Raw genomic sequence first — 24,388 nt, 5'->3', positions numbered from 1 at the left:
CGCCTTAATCCCGTAAGGGGTGGCCACAAACAAATCACCTCCATGTCGCCCTGTCCCCCGCCACTTCATTGCCCTGCTCCCAGCTCACATCTTCCTCTCTCATATACCTCTCCACTCCATCTGCTCAGTTATATTAGTGCCACCACATGATGGCATCCCTCTGCACATCATAATAAGGCTAGATCCAAACCCTCCAGTCTGAAAAGCCTCTCCTAACCTGAGCAAAATCGTCTGGAAATGGCAAGAATAAAATATAATACATGTTCTGTGGCTGAACACATTAGGTTGATGTTAAAAGAGACTCAAAAGTCGACTATGCTTGTTTTACTTTAACTTGGCCTTATACTGCTGATCGCCCTACCTTCAATGCTGAGTTTAAACAAGACATTAATGCAAGAAAATGATACTAGTCATGAAGATGTGCCAAGGGAGGAATGTAGAGCCATAGTATTGTCTTCTTCTGCCACAGAGTTCCATTATGAAAATCTGGGCCAAGTTAGAGTAAAAAGAGTAAGTGTTCTGAGCTACATTATCATACTGTACTATGTTACTCTATACTTTTCACTACAACTCTGTATAAATAATCTTGTCAAGCAAGTGAGTCAAGTCAGAAACAGAGAAATACTGTGATGATATAAATGCAGTATACAGAAAATACTTTACACATCAAAACAGGAAAGTTATATAAAGTACATGTCGAACTCTTAGTGTGATGGAGTGCTGTAAGTATCAGAGGTGCTGAAAACATCTGCTTACATCAGGAGCCATTGACAAATCAGCTCAGAGCTATATAGTGCGTATAAGAAGCAAATTAGAAAGTTTCATAACAAGTCAAAAGAGTAGCATAACCTTTGAGTCTGAGCAACTGCATACCTTTGGCGAAAGAAAAAATAAAATAATGCTATATATCTGCACAAGCAATTATACTCCATTCTACAAGCGAACGTGTGCATAGATACTGTGGTCTAGAAGAAAGTGCTATGGTGAGAGAAATACTATGAGGCCGTATTCTTGAAACAAAGATAGTGACGGTGTAGCAAGTTCCCCAAAATTTCAGACAGTCACGTGTGAAACTTGAAGTGAGACTTGTATTCGGAGTGGCTATGGTGATATTTTAACACTTCTTCCCTAGTTATTTATTCTGCACATTATACCCTCAATATCCTCTTCTATATCATTGATGCAAGCTAGGTCAATATTAATATGATATAAATAAGATACAAGAGAATAGGTGTAATATGCACAAATAAACTGCTATGGAAGGAATGATATGAAACCCCCACTGGCACCTAAAATACAGCCTTCAAACATGCTTGGCTTCACCTCAGAGCTGCATGTACCCTGGGCCATATTCTGTGTGGCATAGAAGGCTTTGTAACACCTCTTTCTTAGTGATTTATTTTGTGCATTACACCATAATCATTCTCTTCTATGTTAACATATTTAGATGACTTCCCTGGAACATGTGAGTACTTTCTCCTTTATGGTACAGTTCTCTGCTGCTCACATGGAGATCTAGAATGGACCTTTGTGCTGTACACTGATGTAGTGTATTTGGCCTGTTGCCTTTATACAATTTTTAAGTGCCTGGTGTTCTGGTGACTTAAGAAATTCCAACCAGACACAGCACATTATAATCTACGTATGTGGGGAGGAAAAGGTGTATTGCTCATGTAATGCTGCTCAGCGATATCATTCTTGCCTTAAATATCTGGAGTGAATCAATATGATCAAAGAGGCTACTGTAGTCAGGTATAATGTGCAGAAAGAATTGCAAAGGAAGAACTGCTACAAAATCTCCAAAGCCACTTAGAATATAACCTATAGCAATATGGGATGCAGGCTACAACCACCTGATGGCCAGAACAGCTCCATACATGACCGTCAAGATTGCCATTTGTACAACCCACAGTGCAAGCAAAGCATACTGTACTCTGTTTCTCTACTTTCTTGCTAGCTGCATTGTGTAGAGTGGCATGCAGGCTAACCACATCTACTGGTCACAGGTGCTGCACAAACGACCATCACAACATGGGGGTTTACATACACCTTCAGCCTCTCAGTTTTAACCCCTTCACTACAGTGACACCTTCAGTGGCATGGCCAGGTTTTCACAGATGGGTGACAAAGCCCTGAGTGTACATACATTAAAGACTTTAATTTTAACATTTCATATAGGGCAGTGATCAGTAAAGGGACTAAGGGTCTGACTGGAGGGGCTGGGCACCCCAGATCCCCCTGTAACTACGCCACTGCCTTTGTATGTTATTCTTGCTACAACAGATGATTTTATTCATCCCTGGAAGGAACCTCTTGTGATAGAGTTACATACAATTTCCTATTCCCCTTTTAGTACAATGATGTCTTATTTACTTCATTCTTATTACAAATAAACCATCTTCTTACCTCTTGTAGTGAAGGGTTTAGATAACAAGCTGCGTCAACCCCTTCACTACAGTTATATATTATAGTCTTTACTTTTACTATCCTCACACACTCTTATCAAGCTTATGGAAGGCCTCTCATAGTCAAGGGGTTAAGAATACGACCCTATGAAGACACGGCCGCTGACCTGACCTGCCTCGACCTGACCCTACACTCCACTGCTGCCTCGTGTCTCGCCGTGTCTACTCTGATTCCGTCATCTGCATTTTAAAGCAGTTTGGGGGCCTAGGTTGAGGTGGGAGAGAAACAGGGGTCAGCCTCACAGCCAACACTCCTGCTTTATAAGAGGTAACAAAAAATGGTAAGGCATCTGCTGGTACAGGGAACAGATGTCCCAGTTAGAGTGATAATTTTGTCAAAGAATATGGGTTTAATTCCCAAGCAGATATTGGAGGTATTTTATCATTCCATTTATACACAGTACGTATCGTTTGGTTGGCTTGCACATGGTCAACAAGGGGGAACTGTATTGTGTATATTCAAGCCATGTGTTATAAGTTTTGAAGGACAACTGATCTGCAGGGATGAAAGACACCACTTTGTTAACAGAATAGTGACCTGCCCCACCTAATGCTTCATGCATAGGTTCTGTATAAATGTCGAAGGATTTTGAGTTAAGGCTGAAAAGTGTATGTGGACATTTATATTAAACATAATACAGTACTGTACCATGAAAGGACTATGCTGCTTTTTATTCTTAAATGTACTGGACTATGGACCACTACATCTAGATTAGGGGAAATATGAGATCAGATATGTATATAAAATACAAAAATCTCACCACGGTGTATCAGACCACAGATGGAATACCTTACTACATATCCATTACTAAGAATGTGACTTCCATGCTCCTTGTGGCATTATATAAACTAATGACCTCCAGCTGCTTTTAGGGAATTTGAACCTGAGCTTAACACATCATCATCATCACTCCAACTGGCAGCCTCAGACCACTCGACCACCAGGTGACTAAAACTTGTATAATAAGCATACAAGTGGGTGAGGGGGGGTCAATACATCAACAGTGGGTTATTTTCACAGGTAAGGGAAAGCTCATTACAATACATATGTTCACGTCTCTTATATAACAGACATTAGGAAGGAGAAGGTTGTATCAGGAAAAAATATATCAGTAAAGTACAGGATGAGATACTGCACCAGATATCAGAAAACTCAATGGCACTATTTTCTCATCAGGTAAGAAAGTCCCCTAACACCTCTTCCTTTGCAATTTATTTTTGGATAAGATGGTTAATATTCTTCTGTATGTTATTTATGCTGAGTATGGTGATAAGTGGAAGGATTTATACAACACAGGATAGGTCAGTAAGGTGTAATAATCAAAATAAATCACTTAGGAAAAGGCATTAGGAAGCTTCCTTAACTGATGAGGATACCAGTAAATATAAACCATAATATACTGCAACAGTGTGAGAAGAGACAGCTGTGTACACATTAATAACCCTAAACAGAAACCCACGGCTGAAAATAAATAAATAAGTAAATGAATCAATAAATAAATAATAACTAATCCCAACTAACTTTACAACTGACAACGGACAAAAACAGTACCAGCCAGTCCTACATTAAACCCTCTTTGGCCATTCTATCACTGTTCGTATCACTTAACCTTCTCATTATTATTATATCTTTGTCTAGTTTATTCTTGCTGTCTCCAGATTATTTTAAAGACCTCTCATATACAAGAGGGTAAAGAAAGGCTGTATCTAACCCCTCCAGTTTGAAAGGTCCCTCTGAAAAATACCATCTGACTAAGCAAGAATAATACTATGAAATACTGTGGCCATGTTGAGAGGATGGAGAGTATGAGACTGATGAGGAGAGTGTATGTGAGTGAGGTGGAGGGGGGGAGGGGGAGGGAGAGGCCAAGGATGAGATGGAGGGATGGAGTGGAGAGGTACATGAGAGAGGGGTGTGTGAACTGGGAGCAGGGCAGTGAAATGGCAGGGGACAGGGCAACATGGAGGTGATTTGTTGGTGGCCACCCCTTGCAGGATTAAAGCATCTGACGACAGATAGATAGATTGTGGAATGACTTAAATATAAAAGACATAAACACAGGGAAATGATGAAGGGTGGGAGACTGACCTAAGCCAAATAAAAACTGTATTTAATTCCAGTGATATCGGATGAGTTAAGTCAGCTGAAGTGTATATAATTCCAGTGATATGGGATGAGTTAACTGAGCTGAAGTGTATTCAATCCCAGTGATATCGGATGAGTTAACTGAGTTGAAGTGTATTTGTCACAGCTAAAGAGTTGATCCCTTCAATACAGTCACAATCTCTATGTACCTGCTGTCTCCAGATGCCTTTACTCAACCTTGGGAAGAATGTTTAGACCAGAGAGGTTAGATACAGCCTTCAATCACCCCTTCACTGCAAGAGGTGCCACCAAGTGTAAACAAATGGCCTGGTGGTATTAAGAAAAAGCCAGTAAAATATGTCGCTGGACTGACAACGCCAAGAAAAAACAACTATTATATGCATCAGCTTCTAAATGCTGTATTCAGTCCTCGTTATAGGCCCACATTTTCTTTTTTTAAACTAAACCCTTTAATTCAATGATCCACTTTTTATTTTGATAACGCCACCATCAAAAGATTTTATTCAACCTCTGGAGACCTCTAATCCCTCCAGTTCAAAAATCTATCCTATGCCAAATAAAACTATCAGGAGATGGCAAGAATAAAATGAAGAAGTCCTCAGGCTCAATGAGTTAAGTCCAACCACCTGGTGCTGATGAGGGGCCTACACATGGTGGTGCCACGTACCCTGGGTGGAGCTAAACAGCAGCAGCGTCCACCCAGGAGCCAAACCTGCTCATATTTCTTTGCATCTCACCATGGGGAAGGGCCATGGTCCAACCCTGGTGAAGTGCTGTCTACTACAAGAGGGTGTTGGTTCCCTGCACAGTGTACCTACATACTGTACTGTACCTGTTAGACAGTCCCATAGAAGCAGTTGCCTACCTGTGGTCAACAGGTCTGCTTGGCCAGACAGACGGAGGTTAGGTAACACCAACATCAGTACCAACTATATTTAACCACTCCACTCTGACGACATTGACTGTTTTTTGTTCTTGCTAATACTGCATGATTTTATATACCTTTAGCAAGATTTAAGAACCAAAGAATTAAGATACAATATATAATTAACTCCTCCACTAACAGACATCATTCAGAAAGTGAATCAAATCATCTGGCAGTAAGAAAAAAAAAAAAGTAAAAAAAAAAATGCCATCATACTGAAGAGGTTAATAGTACTGGCCATGCAGAACACACCCCAAACTTATCTTGAGGACTGTCTACAAAATACCACCACAAGGGCACTGAGAAAAGAAAAAGCACGTGTAATGTAGGGGTGGGAAGAGAACCACTACTAATGTACATAAGCTGTTGGTCTTTGTGATGTCCTAGTTTATTTTTGTTGCTACCAGAACATTTTATTCACCTAAAGATTGACATTTTGAAGTGAAGGGGGCTGCATATAACATTTATAAACCCCTTCAATGGCAGAGGCCTTTTATGAACTGAATAAAATCATCTGGCAACTGCAAAAATGAGAGAGAGAGAGAGAGAGAGAGAATAAAGCACATAACACACTGAACTGCATGATGTATTTTATTAATTTCTTCCTGCTGCTTCCAAACAAATAAACTAACTCTTGGGAAAGCATTAATAGTGACAGGACTAAAAACAGTATCCATTACACCCTTCACTTCATCTCTGTAAGCTGGATAAAATCGTCTAAAGGCAGCGAATGACAAAACTTAAAAATACATCATGGCCTCCAAGGGGTTAATTATGGAGACACTATCTATCCATCTATCTACTGCCAGACACCTTAATCCCGTAAGGGGTGGCCACAAACAAATTGCCTCCATGTCACCCTGTTCCCCGCCATTTCACTGCCCTGCTCCCAGCTCACACCCCCTTCTCTCATATACCTCTGCACTCCATCCCTGCATCTCATCCTTGGCCTCCCCCTCCCTCCCCTCCCCTCCATCTTGACTCACATACACCCTCCTTGTTAGTCTTTCACTCTCCATCCTCTCCACATGGCCAAACCACCTCATTGGAGACACACGGGCCATGTATCTGTAGAGTTGCAAGGCTTCCCAACACCTCTTTCTTACCAATACAGTAAATCCTCGTTGCAAGACAGCACTTTTTAATGTATTCTTTTTTCCTATCACCCTTCTCATGGATGGAACAACTCTAGTACTGTATTTAATTCTTGCTAATGCCAGACAATTTTATTCAGCTAAGAGTATAATAAACAGAGTGTTACTAGTGAATTATCATCACGAACCCCTCATGGTTGGAACATTGCCACTGCAGTAGATTCTATTACAGCTAAAGTCAGATGATTTTACTCTAATCAGGGTGAATTGGAAGAGGGCAAGTGTTAAGTTTATGGTTAACTTAAGAAAAATTGCCAATCTAAATTCTCTCACTGCATTTAAAGGTGATTTGCCATTTTTCACCCATTTTAGTGGAGAATATTCCCAAGCTGAGAGAGATCTGGTAGTATTTCCCCTATTCTACCTGTCACATTCCTCTGCTGGTTAATATGCCTAAGCTGAGAGAAGTCTGATATGTTCTTTACAGTTATCTTTTTTTATTTCTCATCTTCCACTGCCAGTTAATACCCACAAGTAAAAGATGTTTCCTATGTTCCTTAAATTTACCCAATTCCATTTCTCATTTTCCCCTGCCGGCTAATACTCCTATGATGTGGAAATCTTCGTATATTTCTCCGCCCATTGATGATTCTCTCTAATATGATGCGTTGGGGAAGGAAGTGACAGACATGCCCTATTTGTGAAGTATATGCAGAGGAATACTAGGCCAAATTATGTCCTCAACTGTGACCTCAGGGTTAAGGGACTAAATAGGGAGGCTGCCAGAGATCGAGCAGCATGGAGAGCTGCCATTAGGTGACCATGGCCAACGCATGAAAGCATGTTGGAGCCTTCTAAAACGAAACGAAACAAAACAAAACAATATATTTACATTCTTTTGTATCTGAATTTGTATCTACCTGTACATGGCCCACTGCAGGTCAGATCGTTCTCTAATAAGACGAACTGATCCTCAAAATTAACCGCTTCAGTCCAAGTATGCCATTTATATTTTACTCTTGCTGCTACCAAACAACAAAATTCAACTTCTGAGAGCCACCTACACTCTTTTTACTCTAATCTGGCTTAAAATTGCCACCTCCCCATCCTGAATGCTCAGCTGTAACAATAATTAACACCAGAATATGATGCTAGTCATGAAGATGTGCTAGGGAAATGACGTACAGCAGGAGCATTGTCTTTTTCTGCTACTCTGGTACATAAGACAAGCTACAAAAGGAGAGAAATCTGGGCCAAGTTAAGGTAAAAAGGGTATTGCAGTGAACGGGTTGAATGAAGGATATTATCTAACCCCTCCAGTCTGAGTATTGTCTATAAAACTGAATAAAATTATCTGGAAACAGGATGAATAAAATTAAAGGTTCGTCACCTACCGAAGGGGTAAACTCTTCCACACAACGGCAAAGTATGAATGAAAATAAAGTGATGTAAACAGAGCATGGCATGTGAAAGTGTAGCAATGGTTATGGCTGTATGTGTCAAAGGACTGTATTCTCGTCAACTCTGTAGCACCTCTTCCTTAACTATTTATTCTGCATGACTCCTTATCATTCTCTCGTATGCTATCTATATCATTATCACATCGACAGAGGCTGCAGAAATAACACACCAGAATATAATAAAGTGCCTGATACAGGAATACATCAGTAAAGAAGAGGTGTCTGTATACATCCTAACTTCATGAGAATACTGCCCAAAGTCTTTTACAGTCATCTGTAAGAAATGACTAGGTATCGGCATGTACAAGCATACGAAAATACATACTACCAGCATCGTTACAATCACCGTACGCACTGGGAATGTTACAGAGGAATGATGCAGGTGGCGGAGGGAGGGCAAGCCAAACCAACAACACTCCTAGCCTCTGTATGTTTGATGGGTAGGGGGAGAAAAGGGGATGACTTAAAAGTACACCAAAGTAACTGGTAATGTACACCAGAGAAAGAAACTTAAATGTACATTACAGAGAGACCAACTTACATGTACAACAAAAAGAGAGTGATTGATGTTTACAAGTATGTCAAAGAGACTTACATGTACAACAGACAAAGAGGGAGGCTTCTGTGTGTGTCAGTGACTTACATGTACAGTATGTCAGATAAAGAATAGCCTGCACTTATATCAGGGAGTGAGTTATATGTACAGCAAAAGAGAGAGGGAGAAAGAAAGAGACACATGTACAAGAGCTACATGTGTTAGACAGACCTACATAGACAATACCTATATACTGTATCAGACAGAAAGACTTAGACGTATGTTAGACAAAAAGTGACTTACATGTATGTCAGAAAGAGACTTACATCTATAAACTCAATAGAGGAAGACTATAAATAGGTGATATACAGAGACTTATGTGTCCTGAACATCAAATGGAGACATAAATGTATACATGAGAGAGGAACTTACATGTGTATAATCAGATTGACAGACTTCCATGTGTATGGCCTGCATATCTACATTCACAGAGAGACTAATATATTTGTACATAAGACAGATAGACAAGGGCTTACAAGAGAAATCTAGTGACTTACATATGCTCTGGGTGGTTCCTGATGCAGTCAATCATGCCGGCAGGGGGAATCTCACCAAGGCAGATCTGGTGGATGGCTGTGAAGAGGGGGAACCTGCACCAGAGAAACCAGTTACTAACATCAGTATGTGTAGATGAGAGGAATAACAGATACCACCTCCCACCAGACAACCCCTTGTGGTAATAAAGTCTGTTATCTTCCATCATCATCATCATTACACTGTGCACTAACCCTCACTCTCATCTTCTTTGTTTGTTTCACCTTAGGCCACATCCACACCAAATCCCTGCTGTGCAGAAGTGAAATCTGCATCACTAAATCCTTACAAGGTCTTGTCTGTATTCTCCCACATCTGGTGAAGCCACCTGTATGGGTTACAGTGATGCAAAACTTCGATGCCCACAACCACTCATGCAAATAAGCATTTGGTGTGGTTGCAGCCTTAGTGTGAATAAGTAGTTCACTGGACTATGAGTCTGTCTGCTGGTGGATACCAATTATCGCTCTCTGGTGTACACAAAGAGAATCAACTGTCCTGTTGTCTCTCCTGCTTCTCTCTCCACTTGTTTAGATTAATTTCACTTATACAGACCTCAACATGGCCACATGCATCCACCATTGTCACCTAATGTTAGCTCTCCAAACTGTTAGATCTTTAACAGCCTCTCTCTTCAGTCCCTTATCCCTAAGGTCAAAATCTATGACCTTGTTCCAAGTCTTTTTCAGTCTGCCTCTTGTAACTCTACCCTCAACATTCACACTTCTCACCCTTCACACTCAGTAGTCATCCTCCATCCTCTCCACATGCCCAAACCGTCTCAATTTATTCCTTCTCATCTGAACACTAATACAAGCAAGTCCCATCCTTCCCCTCAAACCTTCACTCACAGTCCTAAGCTGCCCCCTCCTCCCCAGGCCTGTCATTCGTGGACGCACTACACATCCGTCTAATCGTTATCACCTCTGTACGTTTGAGTCTCTGAAAAACAGTCCGGTGAATCTCAATCATCTGACACTGATGACACTGACCTATCTATCTATCTATCTATCTATCTATTGCCAGACGCCATAATCCCGCAAGGAGTGGCCACTTGACTTTGAGTTAGTTGTTTTTTGGGGAGGGGCACTAACCCTCCACCAACCCACTTGTTGACACTGACCTACAGCCAAATAAAGTAATTAATGTCCAATGTTTTGAATTCACTAAACTAATTTAAAATGTCCAAAGGAGAGGTGAAACAATTTTTGATGACGACTGAAGTGTAAGTACAGTACTGTACAACACATATCATACAATCATCATCACCATCATCATGACTTATTTTCACTTAAAGATTGAATGCAGCAAGATCCAGAAACAAAGAAGGCAAAAAAGTAAAAGCAAAGAATCAAGGGAACGAACACATTGCACTGAGTACCATAATCAATCACACATTATTGATCTCTCTGAAATCTAAGTGCCACCTCAAAAGTAAAATCTATCTATCTATCTATCTATCTATTGCCAGACGCCTCAATCCCGTTTGGGGTGGCCACAAACAAATCGCCTCCAAGTCGCCCTGTCCCCCGCCATTTCATCTGTACTTATTTTTTGCTTCTTTCCTTAACCCCTTCAGTCCAATGACCACCTTTTTCATATTATGTTCTCTATTTATTGATGATTTTAGTCAACTTAGGACAAACCTCCATGAGTGAAGGGGTTGATGAGGGTTATAACCGACCAACCATTTCAAAAAGTTACTCCTGGGCTGAAGGATTTTGTTTGGAGAAAGCGAGAAAAAAAAAAATAATAATAATAATAATAATTATACTGACAGGGCAAAAGATACACACACACACACACACACACACACACACGTTAGGGAGTTGTTTTGTTTTTTATTACATTCTACAAGGAGTGCCAAACCTCTCCCACGCACTTCTCCATACATGCATCATCCAGCTATTTTAATCCCTTGTCAATCCCTTAGCACCCTCACCTCCTACATCTTGCTTTCTCACACACTCATTTACTGTACACAACAAACCATTATAACTGCAACACAAACACAAACAAGGCACAAACACAAACAAAGCACACACACAAACACAAACAAAGCATAAACACAAACAAAGCACAAACACAAACATAAAACACAAACACAAACAAAGCACACACACAAGCACAAACACAAATACAAACAAAGCACAAACACAAACAAAGCACAAACACAAACACAAACAAAGCACAAACACAAACAGGGCACATGTCATCTACATACGAGGCAACAACTAAACCCTGTCACAATCCATCACGTGTCTCAAGATCGCAGCTAATCACACACACTTACCACACAGATACGGTAAAAGGATAATTCACTATGACTGTTGTTTTAATCTAATCTTAAGGTCAAGTACAGCATCACTTTCTCTGCTATCTCACCCCCATCCTGCCTGATCTCTGCCCCAAGCACTTGAACTTCAGCATTCACACACTCTTACCACACAGATATGGTAAATGGATGCTTCTTTGAAACCATCATGTTATCTATCTATCTATCTATCTACTGCCAGGCGCCTTAACCTCGTAAGGGGTGGCTACAAACAAATTGTCTCCATGTCGCCCTGTCCCCTGCCATTTCATTGCACTGCTCCCAGCTCACACCCTCCTCTCTCATATACCTCTCCACCCCATCCCTCCATCTCATCCTTGGCCTCCCTCTCATTTTAATCTAATCTTTAAAGTTCAGTACCACTTTTTATCTGCTATCTCAACCATGTCCTGCCTGACCTGTCCTCCATGCCCTTCGACTTCAACATGTGGTTGACTTCTGCTGCAGTGTAGGGACCCTGAAGCTTCTGCCCATTCAGCATCTCCCTCTCAAGCTCCTCAATTGACTGAAAATACAAGGACAGCATTGATACAGTACTTCATTTCTGATATAATGGAATTAACTCATTTCATAATAAAACTGGGACAGGCTCATTTCATGTTAAAAACTGACATAACACATTCCATACAAAATTGGGACAGACACATTTCATACTATAAACTGAGATAAACTAATTTAATATAAAATGTAATAAACTCATACCCAAAGAAGATTGTTAAAGGATGCTATTTGGCTAAAGATTTCGGATGGCTGTGTTGACCATGAATCTATCCATCCGTAAATGTGCATAAATTCGTGAGGTGTAGTGTCAGGTGGTGGAGCAAGGATGTATTCAAGGTACACTGCATAATGGTTTTATTCATATTTTTTAAATGAAACTTGTGCTGCAGTAATAAACTATGCCTCATGAGCATATGGTCCTCAACCTGACTTCCGTTTTTAGGTGAACGTGAATTACTGTTGTCATTTTTGAACATCCTGTTATTGGAAGTTTACCTATGCTCATGGATGTCCACTTTGGGATGGTATGATTTATAAACTGTTCTCAGTCATTCTTTTTGCTGTTCTAAAGTGGCGCTCTGGTGCTAGTCTTCTGTTTAGGATGACAGCCAGCATATAAGGTAGCTGAAAACATAATACTGTACAATGCACAGCACCGTATATATCAATCTGCTACTGCTTTTAGGCTGATACTCCTTGATTTTGCTGGAAAGCATGACTGGCATTTATAACTGAACTAAAATGATCCTAGTGCGGGATAGTACTTTAAAGTTAACATTGTTTCAATTTGCAGAACACTGTTGGTTGCAATAAAAAATAAGTTTCTTTATTTTCTTTTTAATGTTTAAGTATTTTACACTTGACACAATAGTTTACACTACTGTACCTTGCCCGATGTGACAAAAGCCTCCGCCACCCTCCTGTTGCGGCCACCATAGCAGGTAGTGATGAGGTCGGCCACACCACAGCTCTCAAAGAATGTACCCAGCTTTGACCCAGGGTAGAATACCTGACAATATAAGGCACAACATATAACATCATCTCTCCTTTCCTTGTAATACTAACCACTTGTGCCTTGGGATATCTTCTTCATTCCATTCATAGCATCTCCTGATGGTTTTAGCTAAGGACAGACTCTTTGAACTGATGACTTTAGATATAACCTTAATAAACCCCTTCCTTACCAAAGACCTTTCTTAAGCTGAATACACACTTACCATCAGCAAGAATGAACCAAAGAGTATGTTATCCAATTCAAGGGGTCAAGTAGGAATTTAGACATTCTAACTGGAAAATATATATAGAAATCATTACTGTACTACCAGTATAAAACAATTACCTACAATAACAAACAGCAGAACTCCCTTCAGCCAAAGGCTAACACTGGAAAAGATTAACATTTCATTACTTGTTTTCCAATTCTGAAGCCAAGCATTTAAAAAGGTGCTCTATCATTCCCCAACCTTGGCTTCACCACAATGTGAAACATTTGAAATCTGCACACTTTTACACAAAGTCCCTTTCACATGATAATATCTGAGATTTTCAAATGATTATTTTATTTTTTACATAATTCTTGAACCTAACCATTCAGCAGTAAATCAGTGAATGAATACAGGTAGAAGAGGAGTGGCTGCGGTCAAACCTAAGATAGTAAACTGTGGCTATAAGCTTGGTAATGTGCCACACAACCATCACTCTCAGGCAAGAAACAATCAGCCACAAGCACGTAGAGTCAAAGTCAACGCTGCGACTCGTACCGTAACCAAGTATATTGCAAATTGTGGTTTTCTTTGACTGACTGATTGCTACAACTAACCTCACAGAACTTGATCATCTCCATCAATCCCAATCTGATGACGGCTGCCTTAGTGTTGTCGCCGTACCCCAACCCATCAACAAACCCAGCACCTGTCGCCACAATGTTCTGAAAATAACAATAATAATAATAATAATAATAATGACAACAATAATAATAATGACAATAATAATAATAATAATAATCTAACCATCTATCTATTGCCAGATGCCTTAGTCCCGTAAGGGGTGGCCACAAACAAATTACCTCCATGTCGCCCTGTCCCTTGCCACTTCATTGCCCTACCCCAGCTCACACACCCCCTCTCTCATATAGCTCTCTACTTCATCCCTTCATCTCATCCTCAGCCTCCCCCACCTCTCCCCTCTCCATCTCACTCACATACACTCTCCTCGCTAGTCTCTCACTCTCCATCCTCTCCACGTGGCCAAATAATAATCCATCCATCATCTAATCCTATGTTGCCCCATGAGAAGCGTAGGAGCCCGGGGCTAGGAAAGTTGGTCCGGGGATTTAAGATGAGAGTGACCAGCCTCACTCATCCCTGAGTGGCATTACGTGACCAATCTACCCCAACCACCCCTTGGATATAAACCTTCACCGGCTCAATCCGACTGGAGCGCAATAATTACCCACTAAACCACCAGGTGCCAAAATTTGGTTATATGGTTACCACCCAGCGTAGTAAATGGTTTCCGGGTGTACAGGAAACCATTTGGCTTGTCACTCAGTGTAGAGTCACCCACAGGCAGAAGGACGAGGAAAGAATGAAGGAAAGAAAGACACAAGAGAGAGTGTAAAGTCACCCTCAGGCAGAAGGAAGAGGAAAGAATGAAGAAAAGAAAGACAGAAGAGGATGGATGGAAAGAAGAATGGAGGAGAGGAAAGGGCAGACACCCGAGAGCAGCACTACATCAAGTGAGTGGATGGTGAGCACCCACACCTACCACATTTACATTAATAATAATAATCATCATCATCATTATCATCGTACATCACTATTTGTAAATGTCATGATTTACGTTACCTGTGTCTGATAAAGCAACGTAATTTCCATGTATATTACCCACACTGCACATTCAAAAATTTATACAGTAGAAGATAGAAAGTAAAAGTTACCATATCAACTTCCTAAACACTGCAGCTACTGTACTATAATGAGCTTGTTCTTAACTGAAGGAAGAGGATCATATTCAAAACTTGTATCCTAAATTGTAGCTGCATGAAATCTGGTACACCTTAGTTATGAGGCAGGATGAGTCTCCCTGGTTACTAGCCAAATCAACTCTTCAGTCTGACTACACCTTGTTACACATATGTGCCAAATTTAAAGAAGAAGAAAAAAAAAGCACTATACACTTCTTGTAGCACATGACAAAGACACGTAAGCCTCACCTTTAGCGCTCCACACACCTCCACCGCCTCCACATCATCCACCACCACCACCCTGAAGTAGTCTGTCTGGATGAGGTCTCGGTACATCCGCCCCATGGTTGCGTCTCGGCACCCTGAGGGCAGCCAACATCAGCCTCAGTTGAGAAGTAAATACAACGAACAAAATATTAAACAATAACACCTTGGCTACTGGACAGGGGGTGCTGGGGAGGGATGCCTTCATGTGGTGGCACTGATATAACTGGGTGGTGGAGATGCCTGGTTATGCAAATGTCCCTCAACTCCCTCACTATCCCCATGAATGGAAGATACTACTACTACTACTACTACTAATGCTACTACTACTACTACTACTACTACTACTACTACTGCTGCCGCTACTACTGCTACTATGACTACTAATGATACAACTACTACTACTACTACTACCCTGTACTACTGGAGAGGGCCACCTTCACATGGTCACTGTAGAGCCATAACACTGTCTTTTTCTGCCACTGAGCTATGTGAAATAAACTACAACTGGTATGGAAATCTGTGCCAAGGTGAAAACTGGAGTAGGCCTATATACCTATGGTGGTCTCGCAAAACTTCTCATCGGCCACCTCCCCCGCCAGGTTAGCCCCCATCAGCACTGAGACGGGGATGTTGACTACTTCTTGGATGAGGTGTGAGATTAATAGAATGCCACCGCCCTCCTTCAGGTCAAAACCCTGCAATGCACAAAACATTCTTGTTAGAGTTATTTTGCATTTATGTGTCTCTGGTGATGGAGAGGGATCTATCTATCTATCTATTGCCAACCGCCTTAATCCCGTAAGGGGTGGCCACAAACAAATCGCCTCCACATTGCCCTGTCCCATGCCATTTCACTGCCCTTCTCCCAGCTCACACTCCCCTCTCTCATATACCTCTCCACTCCATCCCTCCATGTCATCCTTGGCCTCCCCCCTCCCTCTCCCCTCCACCTCACTCATATACACTCTCCTCATCATTCTCTCACCAGGCGATTCAACTGCCGGGATATACAACTGTCCCTCTACTCCTTCTCTATTGACTGAAATGTGGATGGTGGACTGTGGGAGATGGGTAATTTAAGCCTGCAATCCACCAGGTTCACATTTCAGATAAGCCTGGAGCAACAACAACATACGTCTTTTTTAACAACAAAATCCACAGTATTGTATTGGGACAGGGATGTTGACCACTACCTGAACTGCACATAAGATTAACAAGAAAACCCCTACCCTTCTTTGTGTGAAAACTCATCAATGTAGAGTCAGTATCAAAAGTCCTGTCGCCTCTCCTGCTTTTCTCTCCAAGGACTTTGATATCCAGTTCGATATGGCTGTTCACCAATGTCATCAGTGTTGGCTGTTATGCATCTACCACACTGCTTTTCAGATTTAATGGAGAAAGTAGCAAGGGGGACAACAGGGCTTCTGACGCTGACTGTACGATAAGTTCTCATTTTTACACTGCTTTTATTACATTTTTTTAATAACCACTTCAGTCCTATGATGAATTCTATGTTCTATCTGTCTATCTATCTATTGCCAGACACCTTAATCCCATAAGGGGTGGCCACAAACAAATTGCCTCCATGTTGCCCTGTCCCCCGTCATTTCATTGCCCTGCTCGCAACTCACATCCCCCTCTCTCATATACCTCTCCACCCCATCCCTCCATCTCATCCTTGGCCTATGTTCTATCACTGTTACCAATATACAGTAATTTCACTCTGCTATGGAGACACTACACGAGCTGGAGGTGCTAAATACAGCCTTCATTAACCCCTCTACTACAAAAGATCTCTCCTAAGCTGAATAAAATCATCTGGTGGTGACAAGAATAGAATGGGAAAATACGTCACTGCCTTGAAGGGGGTTACGGCCATGATAAATTATGTGAAAATTCCTTCTTAAAGTTTCCTCCCCCTCCCTCCCTCCACTTCATCCTTGGTCTTCCCCTCCTCCTCATCCCTGGTCTCCTCCTCCCATCTTCCCCTCCTCTTATTTTCCTCCACCTCATCCCTGGTCTTCCCTCTACCTCCTCCTCAGTCTCCCCCTCCTCCTCATCCCTGGTTTCACCCTCCTCCCATCTTTCCCTCCCCTTATTTCCCTTCACCTCATCCCTCGTCCTCTCTCTACCTCCTCCTCAGTCTCCCCCTCATTATTCCACTCCATCTCCCCCTCAGTCTCCCTGCTCCTCTCTCTACCTCCCCCTCAGTCTCCCTTTCATTATTCCACTCCACCTCCCCCTCAATCTCCCTCTCCCCCTCTTGACCTGCACATCCCAGCAAAATGACGCCAACTCACCTTGATGAGAGAAATGCCGACGGTGGATGGTTTGAGCTTGCCTGTGAGGGGCTGGCAGATGCGGCGGATGAACTGGTGTGGGATGACGAAGATGAGCACGTCGGCATCCTGTGCTGCTTCAACCACATCAGGTACTGCAATCTGAGAAAAAAGGTTGTTCTTTGTTATTGTTCTGTTATTTAAAAAAATAAAAAAATAAAAATAAGTTGTCTTTTTGTTTTATCTTCTTTTTCCTAATAAGATCACAATTGTTACTGTTGTTGTTGCTGAATCCTGGTCTGTGTGACTGAGCAGACCGGTCAACCACAGGTACCCAACTGCTTCTTAGGCGGTGGCGTACAGGCAGAGTACAGTACATACATCGAGTAGGGATCCAGTGCCTACTTCTGGTGGACAGCAACTCACCAGACTGAGATCAGGGTCCTTCCCCACGGTGAGGTGCAGGGAAATATGAGGAGGTTTGGCTCGGACGTGGACACTGTACTGCTCAGCTCCACTCAGGGTAGACAGCACCACCACACGTAGGTTTCTCATAAGTACTATAAGACCACAGGATATTACACAAAGCTGCTTATTAATATCTGGTGCCACAATGTGAGTAAAATACAGTATAGTTAGTGTTGTTACTGTAATCCATGCTGTAGTCCTGTACTGTAGTGTTGTATACAATAGTGTGGTGATGTGGTGTAGTGTAGTGTTGAAGATTAGTAGTGCAAAGTAGTATAGTACTGTAGTTAGTTTAGTAGTGTAGTGCATAGCAGTATTGTAGCAGTTTAAGTCCCCATTATGTTGCTCTTTTTCTGCCAATTCCATAGTAAATTACAACAAAAACTATTAATGTTCTATTTGTTCCCATAAAAGTAATTTATCAGTTTCCCCCAATTTATACAACATTACTGTAGAAGCTGTATAGAGAGGGGGAGACCAAGGATGAGATGGAGCAATGGAGTGGAGGGATAGATGAAAGAGGGATGTGTGAGCTGAAGGGAGGGTAGCCAAATACCAGAGGACAGGTTGGTGTGGAGGCAATTTGTTTGTGGCCACCCCCTATGGGATTAAGGTTTCTAGCAACAGATACACAGATGACATTTGGAACACACCCACTTACATTGTGTCTATTCCAACCTGATGCAGATCCCTAACCCCTTTTAGCTTAGTTGATGGCCAAGTGTAGTTTGATGAGAGGGTTGATTTGACTAGTAACCATGGAGATTCTATACCTATCCTATAACCAAGGCTCACTGGATTCCAGGCAACCACAACTCAGCATTCAGCTTGTGGAAGTGGGCCAGTTGCCTTGGGAGAAAAGAAAAAATATATACTAACAGGTTGATCTGGCCCCCTAACCAACACAACTCTAATTCATTCTTATCACATTCATTCATTCATTGCCAGACACCATGTATCCCAAACAGGGTGGCCAAGGGCTTAGAGTTAATTGTTTTTACAGGGAGGGGCACTAATCCTCCACCAACCCCACTTGACACGTAGGGAGAACGTTATGCCAACAGCATCTGGTGTTCCCAGGCGGTCACCCATCCAAGTACTAACCAGACCCAACGTTGCTTAACTTCGCTGATTGGACGGGAAGCGGTAGATTTGCTTATGTTAGATCAAATTAGATTATGATATTGTAGACTGTTACACTGGTCGTAGGTGGTGGTGACCATCATCCACTCACTTGGTGTAGTGCTGCCTACTTCTTCCTTCACCTTTATCATTCTTTTTCCATGTCTCCCTTCTTCTCTTCCAACTTCTCCCATCTTTCCTGTCACTTTTCATTACTCTTCTTTCCTTTTCTTTGCAATGAGTGAGAAGCCAAATGTTTTCCTGTAAGCCAGGAAACCATTTATAATGCTGGGTGGTAACCATATAACCAACCCATACGTGTTCCCTACGAATCAACAAGTGGGTTGGTGGAGGGTTAGTGCCCCTCCCTGTAAAACAACTAACTCAAAGACTGACAGCCACCCCTCAGCTTATGGAGTTTGGCTGTAGACAGATAGTTTATTACATTAGGTTGGATTGCTTGGTTAAGTTGGGTTGGATTAGTTACATTAGGACTGACTGAGGATGGACTGTCTACTGTCAGCCTATTTTCATCTGATACAATTGGGTCACTTTTAGAAATTATAAAATAATTCGTGAGTGCATGAAGTTTGATGAATCTTAATTATGATGTATTAAATGAGTCTCCTTGGCTATACTGATTTTATTCTAACCTGGCCTAAAACTGCCATCTTCCCATCTAAGAATGTGTTGCCACAATAGATTAACACTACGATATGGTGCTTGTCACAAAAAAAGATGGAATAAGAAGGATGGAAAACCACTGCACTGTCTTTTCCTGGCCCTGAGCTGAATTGTTAAAAAAAAAATCAATCAGATCAAAATCTAGGCCAGACTGAGATTTAAGTGCTATATTCAACTTTATCCTCATCATAAAAAAAAAAAAAGGGGGGGTTAGGGATCTTTATCAGGTGGCAATTTATTTGTGGCCACCCCTTACAGGATTATAGCATCTGACTAAATACAGTAGGCAAATATATATATAAGCTAGACAGATATATAGATAGACTGATAAAATAACTAAACAGATAGACTAATAGATACATGGATAGATTGTGAGGAGAAAGCAAACCAACTGGGGCTGGACTAACCTTGGAGCCATAACCTGAAGCTTATCACCTCAGCTATAAGAGATAAACAAGCCACAGCTTCATTTGTACTGCATTCAAGTAAGTTATATTTCTCATTGCTGGTGTTTATCTTTCAAGCACTGCTGATAAACCCACAGACTATGGGTAAAGTTCAAGTTCATGATTACTTTCCCAAACTGATATGGAGTGGAGAGGTATAAGAGAGAGGGGGGGGTGAGCTGGGAGCAGGGCACCGAAATGGCAGAGGACAGGGCAACCTGGAGGTGATTTGTTTGTGGCCACCCCTTACGGGATTAAGGCATCTGGCAATAGACAGCCAGCTAGACAGATATTCTTACACACAGTTGTGTGGCTGTTAACAGTATTTAGCTACATATGGTGTCCCTGAAGTCTGAAAATACTGTAATCTATTTTAGTATCCATCACACAGGGATTTTGCAATGAAAGTAAAGCCCAGAGAAAATATAGCTAACCAAATGGCAAATGACACTTAACATTTGTTAACACGGCGAAGAACCACTGTGGTGAATAAAAGAAACATTATAATAATGGTCGGTGGCAGCAACCACCATCCACTCATTTGATGTGGTACTGCCTACTTCTTCCTTCTGTGTCTGCCCTCCTCTCCATATTTCTCCCATCTTTCCTGTCACTTTTTGGTACTGGTACTCTTCTTCATTTTTCAGGTGGCTTTACATAGTGTGACAAACCAAATGGTTTCCTGTAAGGCAGGAAACCATTTACATCCTGGGTGGTAACCATATAACCAACTCATACATGTTCCCTACATGTCATCAAGTGGGTTGGTAGAGGGTTAGTGCCCCTCACCATAAAACAACTAACACAAGTCAAACGGCCACCCCTGACGGGATTTTAGCATCTGGCTATAGATAAATTGAACAGACTGATGGTGTCACTGAAAGTCTGAAAATATTGCAATCTATTTCAATGTAGTGGTAGGTGGTGGCGACCATCATCCACTCACTTGATGTAGTGCTGCCTACTTCTTCCTTAGCCTTTATCATTCTTTTTCTGTGCCTGCCCTCCTCTCTTCCTATTTCTCCCATCTTTCCTGTCACTACTTAATGCTTTTCTTTCCGTTACAGGTGGCTTTACATTGAGTGACAAGCCAAATGGTTTCCTGTAAGCCAAGAAACCATTTACAACGCTGGATGGTAACCATATAACCAAACCATACGTGCTCCCTACGTGTCAAGTGGGTTGGTGGAGGGTTAGTGCCCCTCCCAGTAAAACAAATAACTCAGAGTCAAATGGCCACCCCGTACGGGATTATGGCGTCTGGCAATGGATAGACAGAATAGATTTCAATGTCCAACATACTGGGAATTAGCTGTGAAAGAGAAGCCCAGGAAATATATAAAAGAACTATTGGAAAGTGAGCTTGAACATTGGTTAAATCTATCTATCTATCTACCGTATATGTATAGCCTGACGCCCTAATCCCACAAAGGGTGGCCGCAGACAAAATGCCTCCAAGTCGCTCTGTCACCCACGATTTGACTACCCTACCCTCAACTCACTCCCCCCTCCCTCATATACCTCTAAACTCCATTCCTCCACCTCATCCTCGGTCTTCCTCTCCCTCTTTAAACTTTGAAGAATATACTGAACACAAGGGAGATAATTCTAAGGACAAGAGAGACTCGCTGCTTGCAAAACAACGTGAAGACAAACAATAACAATGAATTATAAGTATTTTTCACCCTTAAACCACCTAAATCTAAAGGTAATTCATCATTCACACCCCCTTATTCATCAATCACATCCCCTTTATTCATAGGTCCCTGTTCTCATCCAGTAAGGAGGTTCCCTAGCACCTCTTCCTTACCTATTTACTTTTAGATATGGCTGGTTAGTATACTTTAGTATGCTAAGTATGTAAATTGAGGTAATATTGGAAGAGTTTACATTACACAGAGGAGGACAGTAAGGTGAAATAAGGAAAATAAATCACCTAGGAAGAGGTGTTAGGGGGCTTCGTTAATCAACATGAATACGAGCCATATACAGAACCGTTCCACACCATTCCTCCTCATTCTCAGTCTCCCCCTCCCCTTCTCCTCATACCATACTCCGCACAACATACAAAAGGATATTGCCAAACCATATCCAAGAATAAATCGCTAAGGAAGTGGTGCTCATATACAGTACCCCTCCACCCCATCTCTCCTCATTCTCGGTCTTCCCCTCCCCTACTCATACCAATACCACCATAACATACAAAAGGACATTAACCAGCCATATCCAAGAATAAATTGCTAGGGAAGAGGTGCAAGGGAGTTTCCTAACTACGAATCTTGCAGCTACAAGCAAATCCCAGAGAAAAACGGACGAAGGAATGTGGAAAACAACTATATTCACAAGCCTGGCAACAGAGCGAGGCATATTGTGACACGATAATTTTAGGGACGTTGTGCTCACATTGTAGCTTGTAAAAAAATGCTACCCCATTCCCCGTGATTTGGCCTCCCTAACACATTTCCCTTTGCGATTTATTTTCCGTATTCTGTTACATGAATCCTAAAACAAATGCTGATCACATCCTCCCTGATTTGGGCTCCCTAACACATTTTCCTTTGCGATTTATTTTCCTTATTACACCTTAATGTTCTATTCTGTTCTATAAATCCTGTGTGCTATCCCTAACACGTTTTTCTATGCGATTTATTTTCCTTATTGCACCTTACTCTTCTATGTTACATGAATCCTAAAAAAATGCTGATCCCATCCTCCGTGATTTGGTCTCCCTAACACATTTCTCTTTGCGATTTATTTTCCTTATTCTATGTTACATGAATCCTAAAAAAAAATGCTGATCACTTCCCCCGTGATTTGGGCTCCCTAACACATTTTCCTTTGCGATTTATTTTCCCTATTACACCTTACTGTTCTATTGGGTTCCCTAACACCCTTTCCTATGCTATTTATTTTTCTTACTACATCTTACTGTTTTATTCTGTTAAATAAATCCTAAAAAACGTTGATCTCATCCCCTGTGTGCTGTCCCTAACACCTTTTCCTATGCGATTTATTTTCTTTATTTCGTCTTACTTTCCTATTCTGCTACATGAATCCTAAAAAATGTTGATCCCATCCCCTGTGTGCTATCCCTAACACCTTTTCCTATGCGATTTATTTTCCGTATTACACCTTACTGTTCTATTCTGTGTTAAATAAATCCTTCAAACATCGCCTTACTCTTCATAAATAACGTACTGCAGGATATTTACCAGCCGTATCCAAAAATAAATCGGTATGGAAAAGGTGCTAGGGAACTTTCTACCCGACGAGAATAGACCTCGCTCGTAAGTTCCCTAGCACATCCTCCTTAGCGATTTATTTTTGGATATGACTTGCTAATATCCTTTTGTACGTTATTTATGCAGAGTATGGTGATATTGGATGAATTTATATAACACAGGAGATGACAGTAAGGTGTAATAAGTAAAATAAGTCGCTTAGGAAGAGATGTTAGGAAGCTTCCATAACCGACGGGATTGGTACGTGTTCTCATCGATCAAGGACGCTCCCTAACACCTCTTCCTTACCGATTTATTTCTGGATATGGCTGGTTAATATCAGTTTCTATGCTATTTGTGCTAAGTATGGTGCTATGGGAATGGTTTAATGACAGGATAATAAGAAATAATAAGCAAAATAAATCGCTTACGAGGAGGTGTTAGGGAGCTTCCTTAACCTACAAGAATACAGGCACAGTAGTAGTAGTAGTAGTAGTAAATAGTAGTATTAGTAGTGGTAGCAGAACAAGAATAGTAGTAGTAGTAGCTGTTGTGGTACCAGCAGAATAGTAATAGTAGTAGCAGCAGTGGTAGTAGTAGCAGTAGTAGTAGTAGTAGTGGCAGTAGTAGTAGTAGTATCAGTAGTAGTAGTTGTGGCAGTAGTTACGTAGTAGTGGTAGTAGCAGTAGAAGAAATGTAGTAGCAGTAGCAGCAGTGGTAGTAGTAGCAGTAGTAGTAGTAGTAGTGGTAGTAGTAGTGGCAGTAGTAGTAGTAGTATCAGTAGTAGTAGTTGTGGCAGTAGTTACGTAGTAGTGGTAGCAGCAATAGAAGAATTGTAGTAGCAGTAGTAGTAGTAGTAGCAGTAGTAGTAGTAAGAGGTCCTTCCAAGCCCATCAATAAAATAGTCTAATAATTGTAAT

The 24,388-nt window shown here is 41.4% G+C and overlaps 1 protein-coding gene across 4 annotated transcripts in view; it reads right to left on the bottom strand.

Annotated features, from left to right (window-relative positions):
• Gpdh1 (Glycerol-3-phosphate dehydrogenase 1) overlaps positions 1 to 24,388 on the bottom strand; it is a 57,029-nt gene that overhangs the window by 16,971 nt on the left and 15,670 nt on the right. For 2 of the 4 annotated variants that reach the window (XM_080269677.1, XM_080269675.1), the window contains exons 3-9: positions 17,549 to 17,689; positions 15,802 to 15,943; positions 15,231 to 15,343; positions 13,836 to 13,943; positions 12,903 to 13,025; positions 11,914 to 12,020; positions 9,144 to 9,236 (exon numbers count right to left, since the gene is read on the bottom strand). In XM_080269677.1, coding sequence (XP_080125803.1) covers positions 9,144 to 9,236; positions 11,914 to 12,020; positions 12,903 to 13,025; positions 13,836 to 13,943; positions 15,231 to 15,343; positions 15,802 to 15,943; positions 17,549 to 17,689 — 827 coding nt within the window. Of the gene's footprint in view, positions 1 to 2,572; positions 2,671 to 9,143; positions 9,237 to 11,913; positions 12,021 to 12,902; positions 13,026 to 13,835; positions 13,944 to 15,230; positions 15,344 to 15,801; positions 15,944 to 17,548; positions 17,690 to 24,388 lie in introns of those variants that run through there. The other 2 variants (XR_013896743.1, XM_080269676.1) reach the window with 2 other exon arrangements.

Source organism: Coenobita brevimanus, chromosome 35 (genome assembly GCF_032717465.1).
Source record: "Coenobita brevimanus isolate Jiangsu-jjx chromosome 35, ASM3271746v2, whole genome shotgun sequence".
NCBI classification, from domain to species: domain Eukaryota; kingdom Metazoa; phylum Arthropoda; class Malacostraca; order Decapoda; family Coenobitidae; genus Coenobita; species Coenobita brevimanus.
This window is presented reverse-complemented; position numbering and strand designations above follow the sequence as displayed.